This window comes from Pelmatolapia mariae, linkage group LG3_W (assembly GCF_036321145.2).
Source record: "Pelmatolapia mariae isolate MD_Pm_ZW linkage group LG3_W, Pm_UMD_F_2, whole genome shotgun sequence".
NCBI classification, from domain to species: domain Eukaryota; kingdom Metazoa; phylum Chordata; class Actinopteri; order Cichliformes; family Cichlidae; genus Pelmatolapia; species Pelmatolapia mariae.
This window is the reverse complement of record NC_086229.1, coordinates 36,804,013-36,826,801: the sequence shown is the minus strand read 5'-3', so window position 1 is coordinate 36,826,801 and position 22,789 is coordinate 36,804,013. Positions and strand designations below refer to the sequence as shown.

At 39.2% G+C, this 22,789-nt stretch overlaps 1 protein-coding gene across 1 annotated transcript in view; it reads right to left on the bottom strand.

The window, feature by feature from the left end:
* The window catches only part of LOC135932647 (NLR family CARD domain-containing protein 3-like), a 107,719-nt gene that overhangs the window by 52,633 nt on the left and 32,297 nt on the right, over positions 1 to 22,789 (bottom strand). Inside the window, exons 9-10 of the mRNA XM_065470156.1 lie at positions 8,704 to 8,750; positions 8,256 to 8,555 (exon numbers count right to left, since the gene is read on the bottom strand). Of these exons, the coding sequence (XP_065326228.1) occupies positions 8,256 to 8,555; positions 8,704 to 8,750 (347 nt within the window). The remainder of the gene's footprint in view (positions 1 to 8,255; positions 8,556 to 8,703; positions 8,751 to 22,789) is intronic.

The window sequence follows — 22,789 nt, the reverse complement described above, 5'->3', positions numbered from 1 at the left end:
TGAAATAGCAGTAATACTATGATTTGGCAGAAATACTATGTTTCAGTACAAATACTATGACAAAGCAGAAATACTATGACTTAGAAGTAATACTATAACAAAAGGGATTCCTCAAAATACTATGAAATTGCAGTAATTCTATGATTTGGCAGAAATACTGTACTTCGTACAAATACAATGCTTTGGTAAAAATACTATATTTTGATTTGAACTCTATGATTTAAAAAAGATGAAAGCATTGAAAAAGGTGAAAAGGCTGAAAATTTTGCAGAAAAGAGATGAATCAGCAGAATTTCTGCAGAAAAGACGCAAAGAAGCAGAACGTTGCACTGAAAGAGGTGAATGAGCAGAATTTCTGCTGAAAAGACTCAAAGAAGCAGAACGTTGCACTGAAAGAGGTGAATGAGCAGAATTTCTGCTGAAAAGAGGCAGAATTTCTGCTGAAAAGAGGCAGAAGGTTCTGTATGTAGAAAAAGAAACACAATGAACCATGTGTGAAATAAATAAAGAAATGAAATGAAAGAACAACCTGATTCTGCTCAAATTCACCAATCAGAGCTACTGCCTCTGTCTGCTTCATTAGACTGGGTACTTGTATGTATTTCGGTCCATATTAGAAAAGCTGCTAAAATTATAAAACTTTGCAGAATTGTAATAAATGATCAATATAAATTACAGGTCTGTGATAGTGTTTAAATTTGTAATGAAAAAATAATGTTGAAGCAAGGGGGGATTGAACCCACGACCTTTGAGGTGCAGAGCCGTGTCATTACTGATTGCGCCACCTGGCAAGGGGGCGGGCAGCTGAAAGACAGACATTTGGGCAGTCAGAAAATAGATCGCGGTGAGCGGCGAAAAGCGCCGTTTTTTGGAGTTACAAAACGTCGTGTAACTCAAAAACTAGGAGGGCTAGCAGAATAATTCTTGTACTGGGTGAATCAGCGGACTTTGGTGTATTTTGACTGCGATTTTCATAGCTCTTTGTACCTCCGTCGCGGAGATATGACGAGAGAAGAAACGGCTTCATTTTCAGAGTGTGAGAACTGAGAGGAGGACAGATTTCCACCCCTCAAACAAACGTAATTTATGGCTCAACGGTAAGACGAATGTAAAAACTGCTTCCACTGTGAGTGTCAGGAGTGTCTGAAGATATATTGGCACAAGCCTCATGTCCTAACTTTGTTTTGTTCATTAGATGTGACGATTTGAAAATGCCTCCTGTTACAGAATTTCAGCTCTGAATTTCAAAACCTCCCCATAGAGTTTGAATGGGACGTAACCAGCCCATGTGTCACTTCGAGGCGAATTGCCCTCGTGGTTTAAAGGCAGCTACTCATCTCACTGAACCAAAGTCATTCTCTCAAGAAAGAGGTGGAGAGACGGACAATTTTGCTGAAATGAGCAGAAGCTGCTGAGAATTGTGCTGATAAGAGGAGAAAAGGCTGAAAACTTTACAGAAAAGAAGTGAATCAGCAGAATTTCTGCTGAAAAGAGGTAAAGAAGCAAAAACTTGCGCTGAAAAGAGACGAATCAGCAGAATTTCTGCTCAAAAGAGGTTTTTCCTGAAAAAAGCTGATATTTGTGCTGATAAGAGGTGAAAAGGCTGAAAATCTTGCAGCAGAGGTGAATAAGCAGAATTTGGGCTGAAAAGAGGTGAAAATTCTGCTGAAAAGAGTTCAATCAGCAGAATTTCTGCTGAAAAGAGTTCTGCAGAAGTCTTTTCAGAATTCTGCTGAAAAGATGTTTTTGAATCAGCAGAATTTCTGCAGAAAAGAGGCAAAGAAGCAGAACGTTGCGCTGAAAAGAGGTGAATGAGCAGAATTTCTGCTGAGAAGAGGCAGAATTTCTGCTGAAAAGAGGCAGAAGGTTCTGTATGTAGAAAAAGAAACACGATGAACCATGTGTGAAATAAATAAAGAAATGAAACGAAAGAACAACCTGATTCTGCTCAAATTCACCAATCAGAGCTACTGCCTCTGTCTGCTTGATTAGGCTGTGTACTTGTATGTATTTCGGTCTATATTAGAAAAGCTGCTAAAATTATAAAACTTTGCAGAATTGTAATAGATGATCAATATAAATGACAGGTCTGTGATAGTGTATAAATTTGTAGTGAAAAAACAAATTTTGACCAAGGTGGGATTGAACCGACGACCCTTGAGCTGAAGAGCCGTGTCATTACTGATTGCGCCACCTGGGAAGGGAGCAGGCGGCTGAAAAACAAAGACATGAGCAGTCAGAAAATAGATCGCGGTGAGCGGCGAAAAGCGCCGTTTTTGGGAGTTACAAAATGTCGTGTAACTCAAAAACTAGGAGGGCTAGCAGCATAATTCTTTGGTGTATTTTGACTGCGATTTTCATAGCTCTTTGTACCTCCGTCGCGGAGATATGACGAGAGAAGAAACGGCTTCATTTTCAGAGTGTGAGAACTGAGAGGAGGACAGATTTCCACCCCTCAAACAAACGTATTTTATGGCTCAACGGTAAGATGAATGAAAAAACTGCTTCCACTGTGAGTGTCAGCAGTGTCTGAAGATATATTGGCACAAGCCTCATGTCCTAACTTTGCTTTGTTAAGGAGATATGGCGATTTAAAAATGCCTCCCGTTACAGAATTTCAGCTGTGAATTTCAAAACCTCCCTATTGACTTTGAATGGGAGGTAACCAGAACATGTGTCACTTCGAGGCAAATTGCGAAGAAACGGTAAATCTCACAACAAAGATAGTAACATTGTCTGAAAGCCAGCAAAAATACCTACGTTTTGATGTATAATTTGTGGGGGTTGAGTGTAAATTGAGCGAGTAGCAAGAAGTTGTTCGGACATGAAGCGAAAATTCAGAACAGACCAGCACTCACTCTGAGTTAATTGCATAGCAACCATAGCAACACATGTATTTTCTGAAAAATCACAATTTTGGAACTGAAAACTTAAAGAGGTATAAAATTAAAACGGTAGAAGATCTGGAAAAGCTGAATCACACAGGAATAGCCCAATAATCTGAGAACATTTTAAAGTTTGAATGGAGTTTCTAGGTGAAAGTATGAGGAAGCAGTTAAGTTTCAAAGACAAGCAAGTTTTAGCAGAATTGTGGAAGTTTCCCATTCATTTCAATGGGACAAATTAAAGGAAAAAAGTGTAATATTTTAAAAAGTATAACAGTAATAAACACCAAAAGATATAGCCGGAATTAGCAGAAATAGCAGAACAGTTTAGAGTTTGAACGGAGAAAATCGGCTGAAAACTGAGGGAGTAGTTCAGTGCCGAAAAACGGGGCAGCAACTTGAAGAATAAAGTTTAAAACAGGAAAACAATAGTGTGGAAGCCCTTTAGGGCATCCACACAATAAAGAAGAAAGAGAAACAGGAAAACAATAGTGTGGATGCCTTAAAGCATCCACACAATAAAGAGAAACAGGAAAACAATTGTGTGGAAGCCCTTTAGGGCATCCACACAATAAAGAATAAAGAGAAACAGGAACTCAATAGTGTGGAAGCCCTTTAGGGCATCCACACAATAAAGAATAAAGAGAAACAGGAACTCAATAGTGTGGAAGCCCTTTAGGGCATCCACACAATAAAGAGAAACAGGAACTCAATAGTGTGGAAGCCCTTTTAGGGCATCCACACAATAAGTAGTTTTGTTTGTGTCACTGCCCCTGGCCTTGGAGGAAGTGGGCTGGCCTTCCTGTTTAAAATTCCAAGCGTGCCAGGACTCACAGACCATTGGCTGCCTGGGGATGAAGTGACTGACTGTGTTCACCTGTGGATACAAAATGCTGAGGATCCTTCAGAGGGATACTATGTTTTGAACTGGACATGCAGGTTGTCCCTCTCTCCTTGGTCTTTGACCCCCACTTGCCTAACTCAGGTTAAGCGTGGGAGTTCTGCCTGAGTGGCTAGTTTTCATTTGTACTTGAACATGTGAGAGCTGCTTTGTGTTGTTTAATTTCGCTAGTGATTCACTGTAGGCTACACTAACGGTTTTCAGTTCTGTGTGTTTGTAATAAACCCTTTTCTTATATTGACCTCCCTGTGATGGGCTTGTTTATGTTACCTACCATGACCCCTAGCCGAGCCGGGTCATAAAAGTTTGGAAATGTTCAGGGCTCATCTGCATCATTGTTTCACAGAACAGCATTATCAAGATGTGGCGATCATCATATTAGCCAGCAGGTGTCACTGTGGACATGGTTTTAGATTGTTTTGGTAGCCTTGCTACAATTCTGGCACAAAGGCTTTGAATGTTTTAGTGTTCCACAAAGCCTCGCTTTGCTCATCACTATGGATCTGGACACATCGCTACATATAGAAAACATTTAAATGCAGAACCTACGGTGATCTGACCAAATCTGGGCCCTGCAGAGGTTGCACTGCAGGGTTTTTATATTTTAGGTTCTTTACCTTAAAATACAAAGCAGGCAACTGCTCTTGTCATTTGGTGCTGTATAAATAAAAATTAGTTGCTCGGATAGCATATTGACATGTCCGGATATTGTTTATTATTATTATTATCATTATCATTATTATCATTATTATTGTAGGAGCCATAATTAAATGTATTGAATTTTAATGATCACTGGGTTTTCATTCGTTTGGTTGCTATGGTGATGTGTAACGGGAGTCACATGGGTGCTAGCGGTGACATTAAGGGGGCGTTGTCAGTCTGTCATTCACTGGTTTGATTTTGACAGAGAGGAGGGCTGGGTAGCCGTAGTTTTTGTTGACCGCTGCACAATGAGTTTCCCCTTCTTACATTAGAGCCTGTGATGTTTTAAGAGTCTGAATCAGGAGCCAATCACATTACTCTGTAAACTCTCAAAGCACTTTAATAAACAAGCAAGCAATTCCACCTCTCGCATTATTGTGTACAGTTGACAGCGCGTCAGGCAAATAGGTAGGCTCAATCCCCAGCCTCTAGCGACTGTGGAAGTCGGTACAATTACTATCATTATCATTATCATCATCATCATAGTTAGACCAGTGGTTTGAAGCCATGTGGAGAAGCAAACAGAAAATAAAGATCTTAGAATGGAAACAAATTCTATTGCTTTCTAATACTTGCTGGCTCGTGCCTTAAATGACTCTTAAATGATCCTGAAGTCAGATAAAACTGTGTAAATGAGGACTGAGTGTTCACTCTGGTTAACTATCATGGCTGACTAGAACAATTGAATGAACTGAAATATCTTGAATTCAGCTTTCCCTTTCTCTGCTGATATCAGTGGACACTAAATAAATCCCTAAAATCTGCAAAAGTCCACACAAACTAAACATCTCCTTTTGAACTCAGAAGGAAAATAATCTCTGCAGTCTGTAGGGTGGCACTGTAAGGACTATGGGTTTATAGTTCCCTTATGAGGAGTGGTTTGCTCACCGTGTTTTGGTACACAATGTGGTAGGTGGAGCTGATGGATTGCATCCTCTGAACTCTCGAAGTTGAACAGCGGCCCTGCAGCCATCTTACTGGCTTGTTGAAGGAGTCCTTCATCCCATTGGACAGTTCTGTACAGAAGCTCTGCCCCCTGACTCATATCAAACATGAGTCCAGTCAAAGTACACTGGAACACACCTGGACCAGGACACCTGAAACTGAAACATTAAAGAGACGAATGACTATGTTAAAACCTGAAAAAAGTATATTCCTTAATGTGAACCATCTAGTGACAATCTCAAGGCCCGTCTGACTGAGCCCTCTGATTTTGCACCTGGAGTCACTCCCTCAGTTTCAAGGTTAAAGCTGTGGTCTCATATTTTGAAGCCAATATAATAACCCACCAACAGTGGAGATCCAGCTTTTTTTTTCTTTTTTTTAAGATACAATTAAAATAAATACACTCAAAAAGGTGCTGTGGAAAAGAGTAGAATTCTTGGCACAGAGTTTAATACACTGAATCATATGAACAGCAACAGCCCAGAGTTTTACATAGCAAAGTAAAACCCCGGGCTGTAAAGCCTTAAGCACAGACAGCAGAGCTACACAGAGAAGGACAGAAAGAGAAGTTTCCCAGTGGTTCCTCTGGCCCTTCCTTATAGAGCAGGTAACCCCACCTCCTGTTGCTAGGGAACTTTCCACTTGTCCTGCAGCCAAAAGCAGCAGGTACATGTTCAAGTCCTGGCCAAGGACCATCAGTGGCATCTCCTGCTTCCAACATCTCATTATTCCAGTATCTGATGACCAGTATCTATTGATGGCTTAGATCTCAGTCCTACCATTCAGCTGTCTGTACCTGTCTTACTTTCTGGAGGTATTTGGCTGTGGCTGACTGTGCTGCATCTTTGTCATAGTTTGTATTAGCCTGTGGTACACTTAAATACTTGTAGCTGCCCTGTAAATCTCTATTCTTCAGTCTGGATCACCTCACCTGCCTTTGCATCAATTTGGCCACACGTATAAAGTCTGAATGAAAACCTGATCAATAAATCAGATCAAAAAACTGGTTAGCCTCCCACACTTTAACACAAAGCATGAGAGGCCACATCTAACAGTGAATAAACTTTCTAATAAATCCTTAACTACAACAGAAGAAAAGTGTGACGACAGAGGGGGGAAGATGTAGTTCAACACATGGACACAAGCAGAGGTCTGATGAGCTTCAGATGTAACACAAACATATACATGCAGATTTAAATATTTTTACCTGTAGAAGATGTGTGCAGATTCACTGTAGACTTCAGGTGTGAAACTTGACTGAAAACAGCAACATTAGAGGTTTTAGGACAAATACCTGAACATTATTTGGAGAAGAAACTTAGGTTATGCAGGTTGTTAATCACCTGTACAATAAGTAGCAAGAATGGTAAACAACTGTCCTAAAATTATATTTTACTATGAATGAGAACAAAACATGAATGCACTCTGATAACACAAAGCTTTCATGTACAGTGATGAATGAGTTCATGTGCTGACAGTTTGTTGTACAAGGGTTAAGAAAAAGTACCAATGCTTGTTAAATCTGTGCTTGAGAGTCTTCAAATATCTGAAAGCTCACCTTGATCATCTCTGTGTTGTCCTCCGACAAACTAGGCTGTGTGTCTGGTTTTACACCAGAAACACCTAATGAGAAGATTGGCAACAGATGACACGAAGAAGTTGGCATTTTAAACAGCTAAGATCAATTTGCAGAAAAACTATTTTAAGCAACAGGATGTTTGAGTGCTTTCCTCCATATGATGTGTGGTCATAGTTCTGGGGATTGGTCCAAATAAATAATGTGATTCAAATTCTGATTCACTCCCCTTCAAGGTTTTCATGGATGTGCATATGAGGGGTGTATATTTTAGTGTTTCGGAGCTTTCCCCCTTGATTTCCTGTTTCAGAGCCAATTTTAAGAGGATTTGTTAGTCTGCTATAACCTGAAAACCCTCTCTGAAACTGGGCACCTCACAAAAAACCAAAAAACAATCATGGTAGATAAATAGAAGTATAGAAGTGTGTGATAGGGTGGAATGTCAACTCACAGGTGTGATTATATGTTTTGTTTTTTTTTTTTCTTTTACCAAGCTTCCACTACAATGTAATAATACATTTGACAGTAATGCATTATCACTGTTTAGACCAGGTCCATTTTAAGATCAGATTTTGTTCTTGATTGACGGATGGGAGGACAGTTTGAGTACTTACAGGAAGTTTTAATCATCTTGAACTCATCAACCCTGCAGGAACAAAAAGCAGTATTTTCAAAGTAAATATTTAAGTCTATTCTGACTAAAGGGAACATTAATTGAGTCTGTGTCTGCAGATCCAGTTTATAGGTTAGTCTGCTACCTTGTACATCGCACAAAAACCTTTCTATGTTAAAAGATGTTAAAGAACTGAACTTGAATCTTAAGTAAATTATCACATCATTTGTTACTTCATGTTCAGTTTTTTTTTGGATTTAATAAGTTGGCTACCGGGATGAAGGACTTTCAGCCTCACTCATCATCTGTGTTCTTCTGGCATCCTGAAGCAAACAGGAAAAATATTAGCAAGAAATTCAGCACAGCTGATGTGTTTCTATGACAGAAAGAGATACTCAACTGGATACAGGGACACTGAGGAACCAGACCAGACCATAAACCCAGGATAAAGAGTTTGAGTGAATGTGGTATTGAAGGTGTGGAGGTGGATCAGAGTGTCAGAGGAGACTCTGTAGAAGGACAGAGTGCCAGCAGGACAGTCCACATACACTGCTGCTCTGTTAGAGGCAGAGGAGGAGGAGGAGGAGGAGATGGATGTTAGTCTCTTATTGTGCGTGACACAACGAGGACCATCATCAGAGCAGTACAGACTCCAGGACTGATCATTGTGTCCAAACACACAGTCATTACTCCCTCCTTTCCTTCTGATTCTTCTGTAACTCACTGATATATAAACCCATCCTCTCCACTCGACCTCCCAGTAACAGCGACCAGTCAGACCATTGCTACACAGCAGCTGTTCACAAACATCAAATCTGTCTGGATGATCAGGATATGACTGAACCTCCTTCACATGTGTCACCTTCCTGTTGTTGTCAGACAGTTGGAGCTTTGTGTTCACTGTGTTTGTGTCGATTGTGAGTTGACAGGAATCTGATGGAGAGAACAAATACAATCCAACTGCAGTTATTGATCCATCATCTGTTCATTGATTGACACTTTGATGATGACTCCTGACATGATGAAGATGGTTGAATGTGTGCTGTTTTGTTTTCACGAATCCTATTAAAAACACACTTACACTTCCTCAGACCTGGTCTCAACCATCGGACTCCAGCAGGCTCCACCCTGAAAGGAGGAGGGGGGTCAGAGCAGCACAGTCAGCATGCACACATGGACATTACATGGCTCTCATACACACACTGTTACACACTGAGGATGGCTCAAAGCTCGGCTCCACTGGGCAAAGAAATCTACATTTATTTATCAGCACATTTAAAAACAGGTTGAGCCAAAGTGCTGCACAGAGTAGAGATAAAATAGGAAACATACACAGTAATTACTATAAAGACTCGTCAGAATTGAAAGCTTCAGAGTACAAATGTGTTTCCAACCGGGTTTTAAAAATGTCGAGTGTTGGTGAAGACCTGATGTGAAGGGCGACTGTTCCAGAGTTTGGCTGCAGCGATCCATAAAGCTCAACTCTGTTTTTACGTCTAGTTCTGGTCAGAAGCTACTTGTCTGCAGACCTGAGGGCTCTGCTTGGATTATTAGTGTGAATGCTTGTAAAAGCATTCACAGTATTGTTGTTGTAATCTTTATTAGTGTGAATGCTTGTACAAGCATTCACAGTATTGTTGTTGTAATCTTTATTATTATATATTCCGTACGTTTTTTGGACGCTAACTCCTTCAAAACCGTTCAACTTAGAAAAACCATTCAAACACCATTAGATTCCTCTTCTTTTGGAATGGTGTGCTTCTATTTTTCTCATTTTTAACATTTATATTTTTAATTAGTGTGAATGCTTGTAAAAGCATTCACAGTATTGTTGTTGTAATCTTTATTCTACTTTATTAGTGTGAATGCTTGTAAAAGCATTCACAGTATTGTTCTTCTAATCTTTATTAGTGTGAATGCTTGTAAAAGCATTCACAGTATTGTTCTTCTAATTAGTGTGAATGCTTGAAAAGCATTCACACTTCTAATCTTTATTATTCTATTTTATTATTATAGATTCCGTACGTTTTTTGTAGTCTATCTCCTTCAAAACCGTTCAACTTAGAAAAACCATTCAAACACCGTTAGATTCCTCTTCTTTTGGACATGACTGCTTCTATTTTTCTCATTTATAACATTTATATTTTTAAAATTATTCAACTTTTTTCAACAAAAATTTCCCATGTATTTCAATGGAGAGACCCTTCAAATTCTCATTCAACTCACTCCTCTTTAAACTGTATCTACTTCCACATACGGTGACATAGAGCCACCATTCAAACTTTAAAACGAAGACAACACATTCAACTATTCAACTTGTATTTATCTTTTCAATATCTGTTATACTTTTTCTTCAGTTCCAGTTTAAGTTTCATGATGTTTTTTCAGCCGTTTCAGAGTTTATAATGGGTGTGTATGGGACGGAATGTTGGGGCTAGAGTGAGACAGCTCAACTGCTAGAGTGAGAGGAGCGAAAAAATTAATCTTAAAATATTTTTTAAAACTGCTGCTGTGTCCGCAGCGTTTGCTCTACAGGTATGATTTTACCCTCAAAACGTAGCCATCGCTGTCCTCTTTCATCCAATGTGTTTACTATTGTACTAGGTGTTATGGTTCTTTCATAAATGTCACCCATGCACAGCCTCCTCCCCCAACTCCTCCATAGACTCTAATGTTAAAATGGCTCAGAAGGTTCGTTTGAAAACCAGAAGTACAGGCTGTCTTTACACTGTCACCACATCCATATAATAAACTCCACAAGCATGAAAACTGAGAATTAGGTAGACTGGACATTGCTGTCGCTCACGGTGAAAGAATTTTGTCAATAGGACCTGTACTTTTCATTTGGGAGCGATTTGTTTCGACCTGACTTTTCTGTTCATTTTAAGCAGCAAAAGTGAGGTGCATGTCTGTGCGCGTGTGTATGGAGCCAGTGGGTGCAGTCACTATAGCAACCAGGCTCACACCTGCCTGCTTAACGAGCTCTGTCTCACTGTGCCAAGATTAATCTTAAACACTTCTCTTTCAACTGCTGCTGTGTCCACAGTGTTTGCTCTACAGCCATCATTTTACCCTCAAAACGAAGCCATCATTCTTCTCTTTCCAACACCGTGTCTTTCAAATCTCAGAGATGTAAGCCTTTAAAAGTGTGTGGATCCAAGTGGAGGGATCACATTTTAGTCATTCAGTGATTCAAAGAAAATGAACTTTTAATATTCATTCAGATGTTTTCTGAGTCTAAATTTTATTTTCTCATTTCTTATGTTTTTCTAATTTACAATTAAAATATTTTCAGCTTTTTTCCAACTTCTTCTCTGTGGTTGTCAGCTTTTCCCAGTTCAGCACTTTTGTTTTCAGGTGCAAATTTCTGTATTTTTCATCTCGTTTAACATTTTTAACTTAAAATTCAACAATTAATTCATTTCAGTGCATACATTCAGATTCAAGCATTCACACTGCAGTTTCTTCAGAAAATGCACTTTCTAGTTATTATTAGTGTGAATGCTTGTAAAAGCATTCACAGTGTTGTTCTTCTAATCTTTATTATTCTATTTTCTATATTCCGTACGTTTTTTGTAGTCTATCTCCTTCAAAACCGTTCAACTTAGAAAAACCATTCAAACACCGTTAGATTCCTCTTCTTTTGGACATGACTGCTTCTACTTTTCTCATTTTTAACATTTATATTTTTAATTTTATTCAACTTTTTTCAACAAAGATTTCCCATGTATTTCAATGGGGAGACCCTTCAAATTCTCATTCAACTTACTCATCTTTAAACTGTATCTACTTCCACATACATTGACGTAGAGCCACCATTCAAACTTTAAAACGAAGACAAGATATTCAACTATTCAACTTGTATTTATCTTTTCAATATCTATTATACTTTTTCTTCAGTTCCAGTTTAAGTTTCATGATGTTTTTTCAGCCGTTTCAGAGTTTATAATGGGTGTGTATGGGACGGAATGTTGCCGCTAGAGTGAGACGGCTCAACTGGTAGAGTGGAAGCAGGTCGAAAATTAATCTTAAAATCATTTTTTAAAACTGCTGCTGTGTCTGCAGCGTTTGCTCTACAGGTATGATTTTACCCTCAAAACGTAGCCATCGCTGTCCTCTTTCATCCAATGTGTTTACTATTGTACTAGGTGTTATGGTTCTTTCATAAATGTCACCAAAGCACAGCCTCCTCCCTCCAACTCCTCCATAGACTCTAATGTTAAAATGGCTCAGAAGGTTCGTTTGAAAATCAGAAGAGCATGGTGTTTTTACACTGTCACCACGTCCATATAATAAACTCCACAGGCATGAAAACTGAGAATTAGGTAGACTGGACATTGCTGCCGCTCACGGTGAAAGAATTTCGTCAATAGGACCTGTACTTTTCATTTGGGAGCGATTTGTTTCGACCTGACTTCTGTTCATTTTAAGCAGCAAAAGTGAGGTGCATGTCTGTGTGCGTGTGTATGGAGCCATTGGGTGCAGTCACTATAGCAACCAGGCTCACACCTGCCTGCCTAACGAGCTCTCTCTCTCTCAGTGTGCCAAGATTCATCTTAAACACTTCTCTTTCAACTGCTGCTGTGTCCACAGTGTTTGCTCTACAGCCATCATTTTACCCTCAAAACGAAGCCATCGTTGTTCTCTTTCCAACAGCGTGTCTTTCAAAGCTCATAGATACAAATGTTTTAAACTGTGTGCATCCAAGTGGAGGGATCACATTTTAGTCATTCAGTTATTCAAAGAATATGAACTTTTAATATTCATTCAGATGTTTTCTGAATCTAAATTTTCTTTTCTCATTTCTTAGGTTTTTCTAATTTTAATTTAAAAACTTTTCAGCTATTTTCCAACTTATTCTGTGTGAACGTCAGCTATCATAAGTTCTGCACTTTTGTTTTCAGGCGAAAATCTCTGTATTTTTCATCTCATTCAAAATTTGTAACTTAAATTCAGCAATTAATTCATTTCAGTGCATACATTCAAATTCAAGCATTCACACTGCAGTTTCTTCAGAAAATGCACTTTCTAGTTCTATTTTATTATAGATTCCGTACGTTTTTTGTAGTCTATCTCCTTCAAAACCGTTCAACTTAGAAAAACCATTCAAACACCGTTAGATTCCTCTTCTTTTGGACATGACTGCTTCTATTTTTCTCATTTATAACATTTATATTTTTAATTTTATTCAACTTTTTTCAACAAAAATTTCCCATGTATTTCAATGGGGAGACCCTTCAAATCCTCATTCAACTTACTCATTTTTAAACTGTATCTACTTTAACATACGTTGACATAGAGCCACCATTCAAACTTTAAAACGAAGACAAGACATTCAACTATTCAACTTGTATTTATCTTTTCAATATCTATTGTACTTTATCTTCAGTTCCAGTTTAAGTTTCATGATGTTTTTTCAGCCGTTTCAGAGTTTATAATGGGTGTGTATGGGACGGAATGTTGCAGCTAGAGTGAGACAGCTCAACTGCTAGAGTGAGAGGAGCAAAAAAATTAATCTTAAAATATTTTTTAAAACTGCTGCTGTGTCCACGGCGTTTGCTCTACAGGTATGATTTTACCCTCAAAACGTAGCCATCGCTGTCCTCTTTCATCCAATGTTTTTACTATTGTACTAGGTGTTATGGTTCTTTCATAAATGTCACCAATGCGCAGCCTCCTCCCTCCAACTCCTCCATAGACTCCAATGTTAAATTGGCTCAGAAAGTTTCTTTGAAAATCAGAAGAGCAGGCTGTCTTTACACTGTCACCACGTCCATATAATATACTCCACAGGCATGAAAACTGAGAATTAGGTAGACTGGAGATTGCTGGCGCTCACGGTGAAAGAATTTTGTCAATAGGACCTGTACTTTTCATTTGGGAGCGATTTGTTTCGGGCTGACTTATCTGTTCATTTTAAGCAGCAAAAGTGAGGTGCATGTCTGTGTGTGTGTGTACGGAGCCACGGGGTGCAGTCACTATAGCAACTAGTGGTGCAACGGATCACTTTTGATCCGTAATCCGAACCGATCCCACTCCACGTTTCTTTACGCACGTGATCCGAAAATAAGAAAAAGAAGGAAAAAAAAGTATGTGTGTGGTGCGCGTGGTCAGTCTGTCAAGGGATAGTTATGGCCAGCGCTAGCGGTCCAAGGGGAGGAGCAGAGGAGTTTGCAGTATTTAAGCACCCCTTTGCTGCCCAGTCCGACCGCGCTAAAGCCATTGGGGTGTTTAGCTGCAGACGGGAGGCCATTTTCCGTTGTGCAAAACAAGGGGTTTAAACTATGATGAACGTGCTTGAGCCACGCTATGATATCCCGTTGCGCGTCCACTTTAGTGGCAACATCGTTCCAAGCATGTATGAGCAGGAAAAGTTTAAAGTTATGGCTGAACTGTCCCAGCCATCTTCTGTTGCCCAACTACAAATGGGTGGAGCTCCAAGGACACAGAAAGCTACGTGACCGTGACCGCTCATTATATCACAGCGGAGTGCGATATAATGAGCAGTATGTATTATTGTAGGGTCTACCTTACAATATAAAGCGCATTGAGGCAACTGTTGTTGTGATTTGACGCTTTATAAATAAAATTGAATTGAATTGAGTGGTAGATACAAAGCCCTATATTGTACCATAATTTGTTTTTATATAATTGCGTTAATGAGTCTTGAGTTGAATGTTTTTAGCAGGCAAAAAATATTTCAATAAGTAAATAAGTAAATGTTAAATTTTTTTCTTTTTTGCTGATCCGAAAATTGATCCGATCCGTGACTTAAAACCGTGATCCGTTCCGAACCGTGAGATTTTTGATCCGTTGCATCACTAATAGCAACCAGGCTCACACCTGCCTGCTTAACGAGCTCTGTCTCACTGTGCCAAGATTAATATTAAACACTTCTCTTTCAACTGCTGCTCTGTCCACAGTGTTTGCTCTACAGCCATCATTTTACCCTCAAAATGAAGACATCGATGTTGTCTTTCCAACAGCATGTCTTTCAAAGCTCAGAAATATAAACTTTTTAAACTGTGTGGATCCAAGTGGAGGGATGACATTTCAGTTGTTCAGTGATTCAAAGAATATGAACTTTTAATATTCATTCAGATGTTTTCTGACTCTAAATTTTCTTTTCTCATTACTTAGGTTTTTCTAATTTACATTTAAAACATTTTCAGCTATTTTCCAACTTCTTCTGCGTGAACGTCAGCTTTTCCCAGTTCAGGACTTTTGTTTTCAGGTTAAAAATTCAGTTTTTTTTTCATCTCATTCAACATTTTTAACTTAAATTCAGCAATTAATTCATTTCAGTGCATACATTCAGATTCAAGCATTCACACTGCAGTTTCTTCAGAAAATGCACTTTCTAGTTTGGATTATTATAAAACTAAGAATATATGAGTAAATATTTCTAAGCATAAATGACAATCAACAATATAAACCTTACAGCTGGTTTTAATAACAGAATTTATTTGTTTCACAAATAAGAAAAGCCCTCGTAAATCTTTAGCAAACAGAGTTCTGAACTTTTCCAGTGGGCCAAAGTAAACATTATTCGATAATGCTAATTCTTTTCTTCATCATTTTCCCTTTCAATATGAGTAGCTATTGCTAACACTCTTTCCCTTTACTTAATAACAATGTTAACGGCTAATGCTAACACTCTTTTACCCAGCATTACAACAATCTGAGCTGCTAATGCTAAGAAGGCCGCCATTAGCGCCTACGTCTAATTAAAGGCTGTTGAAAGATTTTATTATGTTTATGTTTAGAAGTACATTTTGTTTAAGGTTTTCTAGATGTGTTTGCTCTTTTTACTAGAGAAGTTACGTTGTGCAAGCTTTGTGTGCTTTCCAGAGCTCTCTGACTTTCACACCCACATCCTGGGAGCATGGGAGAGGTCACACCTTGTCTTATTGTTTATTGCCATTTATGCTTAGAAATGTTTACTCATATATGCTTAGAAGTATATAATCATTTGTAGATTGAAAGAATGTCTCATCCTAGGAGGTCTGTAACAACTCTGTGTAGCATGAAGAGGGGAGTGCGTTCACTCCTCCTCAGAGTGTTCTGGCATAGATCACACGTCTCCTAGGAGAGGCCGTATCTTCTCTTGCTGATATATGGTATAGCAAACACACGTATATCTGTTTGAGTCTAAGAGCCTTTTGTTTAGATGGACCGCTAGACTCCTGGCACCAGCTTTGGGGAGTCTTCACGGGATCATATCTCACTACACACACACACACACACACACACACACACACACACACACACAAGGTATACGTCATATGTTAATGAAACTATGCATATTCATGTAACCACAATAAAAGAGCAGTGTTACGGGAGAACGGAGGAGAGCAACTGAGGTCAAGCGAAGGAACGGCGCCTGTCCAGTTCTCTCCCGTGCACGTTAATTTGTAAAACCTGTCTGAGTGTCATTATTCCAATCTGAGTTGCATTACAGGAAAACTCCTGACATTTTTTGGTCCTCCGAGCCGGATTAACATAACACTTTTGTGTGATCCTACGGGAAAACCTCATCGAGTCCTGACGTCGTGAGAAGCCCGCGCTGAAGTCTGTCGACAGCTCCTGTCTAGGTACAGGATAAAAGACCAGAGACGTGAATTCGGGTTCTGGCCAGCGTTCTTAGAAGTGGTCCACGACGGTGGGAGTCGATGAGGCGGACCTGAGAGACCGGCAGTGAATCAACAAGCAGGTGAATATTGACACTCTGAGACACGTTGCGTAAAACCGTGTAAGCTCGCCCAGAGAGGCTGGTAGCATTTTAAAATAAAGATAGGGCTCGTCTGGGACTGGTAGCTCCCCCGTAGTGGGTAAAGTCAGCGCGCGCATAAAGGTATTTATTGTTTTATTTTTGTGTTGATGGAATAAGTTGATTTTACAGCACAATAAGGAGGCTGAACTATTCCATTAATTTGTTTACTGTTGGTCACCCAAGTACTGGTGAAGAGAGAAAAAGGTCGTGTTTTATCACGTAAAGATGACACCGCTTTCAAGAATAGCTTGAAAGTAGAAGGCCGTGTCAACTACCTCTCTCGATTCTCGTACCAGAGAAGGTGCCGCAGTTGTGTAGTTCTAAAGGATTAAAATGGGTAACGAAGCTTCAAAACTCACTGCTGACGAGCAGTGGTTAGAGAAAAAATGTCCAGGCGCCGGACAAATTAGTGCATGTAGATGGAGAAATCAAGAAAAAAAAAACTAAATGTCCCACATGGGAGGGAAAATGTAGCCCCTCTGCATTGACTAAATTAAAAGAAACCCTCCAAGTAGAAATAAATACTGAAAAGAATCCTAAAAAGAAAACAAAACGTATTCAAGAGTTGCAATGTTTTAAAGCATGGAAAGAGGAATGAAGTGGAATAAACAAAAGGTTAAATTAAAATACAGCCTATCTAATGTATTCAAATTGATAATAGAAGGATAACAACCTGTAAACTGGTATTAACAATGAAATATAGTTGGCAGGACGACCGTGCCTAGAATGGATAGAATGCATGAAACCAGATAACTCACACAAACACATATTAAATGAAATAGAGAGATGCATAAGGTATATTAAGGTTGTGTCATTGTTCAGCCAAGGAAAGTGTGTGAAAAGGAAAATGTCTCCAGCTTGGGAAAGGGTGAGACTGCAGCTCACCCTCAGCCCTTGGTGGACACAAATAAAATATAAATAAAATATTGTAATATACTATTGCTGTTATATAAAAAGATAATAACATTAATAATGAAATAATATTAAATATGAAGAGGCACCTCAGTCAGTTGTGATGTGAGGTGGATAATTGTTAAAAGTAGTCTGCATCAAGCTTAAGGTTTGCTCAAATTCAGTATGATGACATATGAGATGAAGAAAATAAAGAAAATATGTAAACTAATTAAGTGCATAGAGACACTTGACCCGCTTGTAAACCTGTCATCCTAGATGAGATTTTGTTAAGATGAAGAGCAAACCTATACTACCAAGCTAATGAGCAAGATACACACTTTTTATTTTGTATTAATTTTTTTTTGTTTTTCAGAGCAGAAGCTGCATGATATTAAAAGCTCACACATGCAGCAGTCTGTGATCTCAGTTTTTTCCCTCACACTTCTGCTTTGTTTCTGACAGCAGTTCTTTTTCTTTTTGTGTCCCAACTCGTGTGTAAGGCCTTCATGCCATCAGCAACTTGTTTTTGTTTTTGTTTGTTTGTTTTGTTGGTTTGAAAAACAAATTTGTGATCATACTTGTGGATCACAGTGACACGAAATGATTAGGCACATGATTTACTGATGCCTAGTTTTAGAGCTGTGAGCTACGAGCCGTAAGCAATGCAAAGTTTTTCCCAATTTAGAAGTTTGACATATGTAACATGTATGAGATATATGAATTATTTTAAAACGAAATAGAAATTGTCCAAAATGCCTTAAGAAAATATGTAGTGCTGTATCTACAGAGAAAAAAAAAAAAAAGAAGCATTCAGTAACTTGGAAATAGCCTTTCTACTTACATGTAGATGGAAGTGCAGGTTACATGAAAGCTGTTTTAACACAGGCATTTGGAGAAAAACAACGTCTGCTTGCATTTTACTTCTCCAAATTAGACTCTGTTGTGTGCAGGCCGGTGTAGCTGCAGCAGAGGCAGTAAAAAGTCAGCTGACATTGTTTTAGGACACACTTTAATCATCAAAGTGCCCCATGCAGTGACTTCAATTTTAAATCTAAGCCAATTTGTCTTACCTGACACATGTGAGACAACTCTCAAATGTTGGACACTTATTGTCGCTATATGGAAAGTTCAACAAAGAGTTTGGTTAGTCTGGAGAAACAGGAAATATGTGTGCCTGTGGTATGTGTGTAACAGGAACTACATGCCCATAAAAGGAGCTGACTGTGTCAAGGACGCAGACAGACAGAGAGACACACAGACAGTTAGTATGTTTTTTCAGCAGTACATCATTTTGCAAAAATTTGGCAGAATAGAGGTATGATTACTTCTACTGGCAATCCAGTGCAACATGGAAATCTTTTAAAGGCACAGCTAAAAAATGATTTGATGACCTGTAATGGTAATCCAATACTACCAAAATCCCTACACAAAACAGCAGCATTAGTGACACACGGTTCCACTCATGTGTCAACCGGAGGGAGATGGTAGATATAATCTCTAAACATTTCTTTACTCAAAATTTCGAAAATTTCGAAAATTCAGCAAAAGAATTTGTCAGAACATGCATGATTTGCCAAAAACATAATGCACAGGGAAACCTCAGACCAAGAAGAGGTAATTTTCCCACACCACCTCATCCTTTTCATACAATTCACATGGATTTTATTGACCTAAATGGAAGCCAAAGTTCAAAAATACGCTCTAGTGATTATAAACGTGTTCTCAAAATGGCCAGAAATTTATCCTGTGAAAAAGGCAGATGCAATTTCTGTAGCAAAATGCCTATGCAGCCATTTTGTTCCAACATATGGCATCCCCACTCTGATAAGATCAGACAATGGGACACATTTTGTTAATGAAGTAATCAGCAAGGTCTCTGAAGCACTAGGATTCAGTATCAAACACCACTGTGCTTACCACCCTCAAAGTGCCGGACTAGTGGAAAGAATTAACGGCACGATAAAACAGAGACTGAGAAAATGCATGGAAGAAACAGGGAGACCATGGCCTGAGTGTATAGGCCTGGTAAAAATGTGGATGAGACTGACACAAAGTCCTCAGAAACTCACACCTTTTGAAATCATTCACGGTAGACCATTTCCACTCCCAATCACAAGTGAGCCCATAGATAAGTCAATAAGAGAAACTACACTAGCTGAATGGATGACTAAATTGCTTGAAAATAAAGAGATTGTACTAAACAACCAACTGCCGAGTGATATCTCTCCAGTGTCTTGCAGGTTGAAACCAGGTGATTGGATCCTGATCAAAGTACTCCAAAGGAAAAATTGGAGCTCACCAAGGTGGGAAGGTCCTTATCAAGTGCTACTCACCACACCAACTGCCTGCAAAATAGCAGAAAGACCATCCTGGATTCATCAAAGCCACTGCAAAAAAGTGAGTGACAACCTAGACGTCTAGACGCCGACACCCCTAACTCCTGGTGATCTATTGGTGGAGGGAGGGCTGATCGGGTACATCCCGCCCTCTACTTCTCGCCGGTAGTCTACTCATCAGAGGTCACAGGTGTGTCTGGTCATCATGAAGACGCTCGTCCTCCTAGTGGCTAGTGTTGCACTCCTGGTGAGTTTACTGACACTCACCCGAAGGAAAGAAGATGAACAACACCACCTGCAGACAAGATGGACACATGACGACTCACACCTGGACAAGATGACGCAGGACCACAATCATCCCTGGATGAACAACGCGTGGTACAGATATGTATACAACCGCACGACAGAAAAGAACTACTTTGTTTGCTCACACATGCCTGCAACTTCTGTCCATGCAATTATTTATGGGAAGGTTCCGTCACTTGAAACGAGCATGTGCATTCATATGAAAGTCATAAATGGAACTTGTTCACATAGAGACATGTTTATAGTGAGAGCCCTAGCGTTTTCACTGCTGACCTACGACGTGAATAACCTAACAGCTACAAACTGGATGTGTGACGAAGCACACTGGGTGAACGTGTCAAACAAAAGAATAATGACATTTCCAGCTTTCTTGCAGAGTGAAGAACGTCACCCGATATGTTTCGACTTCTCATACGGAAGGACAAAACTTGGTCAAACCAAGAACTGCAGTATAGTCTGGAAGGACAGTGCCGATGCAGCTATGACTTTTAAGTGTGGCACATACTGGGTCCAGGGGACAGCTTGGGTGTGTGGACCAAAAACGTACTACATGCTGCCCCCCAACGCAACAGACGACGGCGTTCAACTGACACCGGTCCAAAACCACACGATCGAATATGGGGCTCCGATGTCCCACAGGAATTCAAGCTTTGGACCACCGGACAAAAGGACCTCCACTCACTTTTTCCATGGGTGGGCACCGGAAAGAACATGTTAAGAATTGAAACTTTGGACTACCGTTTTGGACTGTTCCTGAATGCCTCGTGCAAAATCAACAATCAACAAAATGAAGAGATTGATGCCCTGCGCATAACTGTGATGCAACACCGAGTCGCACTGGACATGATTCTGGCTGAAAAAGGAGGACTCTGTATACTCTTTAACAACACATGCTGCACATACATTCCAGATAATGTACACTCATCCAACATGACTGATGCTTTGAACATACTTAGACAACTCAGGGATGCACAACAACAAGACTACGTCACAAACACAGAAGACTGGCTCACGTGGTTGTTAAGCAGCTCTTGGAAATCCCTGCTGTTTAAAGGACTTGTTTTAGTTGGTGTTCTACTATTGTTATTGTGTCTTTTTACTTCATGCGTCATACCTTGTTTGAAGAACATGGTGTCAAAAATGGTAACTGCTTCAATTAATGCTTACATCACCCCACCACAGAATGAAGAAGATGATAATGAGATAGACATTTGGATATAACATATTCACAAAACCCACTAATTAATGATGTCCTGGCTAAAAATGTTTTACAAGTGGCCATAGACTGATACATTGTTAGTGAGTTGCTATGTATATATACAGGAGAAAAAGATCAAACAACAGGAGGGAATGTTGAAAGATTTTATTATGTTTATGCTTAGAAGTACATTTTGTTTAAGGTTTTCTAGATGTGTTTGCTCTTTTTACTAGAGAAGTTACGTTGTGCAAGCTTTGTGTGCTTTCCAGAGCTCTCTGACTTTCACACCCACATCCTGGGAGCATGGGAGAGGTCACACCTTGTCTTATTGTTTATTGCCATTTATGCTTAGAAATGTTTACTCATATATGCTTAGAAGTATATAATCATTTGTAGATTGAAAGAATGTCTCATCCTAGGAGGTCTGTAACAACTCTGTGTAGCATGAAGAGGGGAGTGCGTTCACTCCTCCTCAGAGTGTTCTGGCATAGATCACACGTCTCCTAGGAGAGGTCGTATCTTCTCTTGCTGATATATGGTATAGCAAACACACGTATATCTGTTTGAGTCTAAGAGCCTTTTGTTTAGATGGACCGCTAGACTCCTGGCACCAGCTTTGGGGAGTCTTCACGGGATCATATCTCACTACACACACACACACACACAAGGTATACGTCATCTGTTAATGAAACTATGCATATTCATGTAACCACAATAAAAGAGCAGTGTTACGGGAGAACGGAGGAGAGCAACTGAGGTCAAGCGAAGGAACGGCGCCTGTCCAGTTCTCTCCCGTGCACGTTAATTTGTAAAACCTGTCTGAGTGTCACTTATTCCAATCTGAGTTGCATTACAGGAAAACTCCTGACAAAGGCAAATACGCATTAGAACGTAATGCTCGTATCGTTTTCCTTTGCTACATAACAATGTGAGCAGCTAATACTAAGAAGGCTGCTGTTATTAGCTAATGCTAATTTGATGTGAGTTAGCATTTTCCGATAATGCTGTGACTTTTCACTTGCATTATAACGTTGTGAGGAGTTAATGCTAAGTATACTGCCATTAGCAGCTAATTCTAATTAGGGGTGCTAATGCTAATATCGTTGTGTTTATATTTTTTCTTACTTTTTAACAATATGAGTAGCTAATGTGAACACTTATTTTTTTCATTCAATTTTAACTGAGCCCCTGCGATGTGAAGAGTTAATTCTAAATAGGACGCCTACCATTATTAACTAATGCTAATTTGAAGTGAATAAGCATTAGTAGCTAATGCTAATACCATATATTCTTACTTTATAACAATATCAGTAGCTAATGCTAACACTACTATAATTTCCGTTAGGCCTGTTTAGCACTAATTAACTTCATTTAGCATTAACAAGTTTATGCTAAATTAGTGGCTTATGCTAATTTTAGGTGAATAAGCATTGGCAACTAATGCTAATATCATATTTTCTTGATTTATAACAATATGAGCAGCTAATGCTAAGTACATTGCCGTTACTAGCTAATGCTAATTTATCCGTTTAATGTTTTTTCTTACATTTTAACAATATGAGTAGCTAATGCTTATACTATTTTCCTTCAATTTTAACAATGTGAGCAGCTAATACTGAGTAGGTTACCGTTATTAACTATTGCTAATTTGATGTGAATT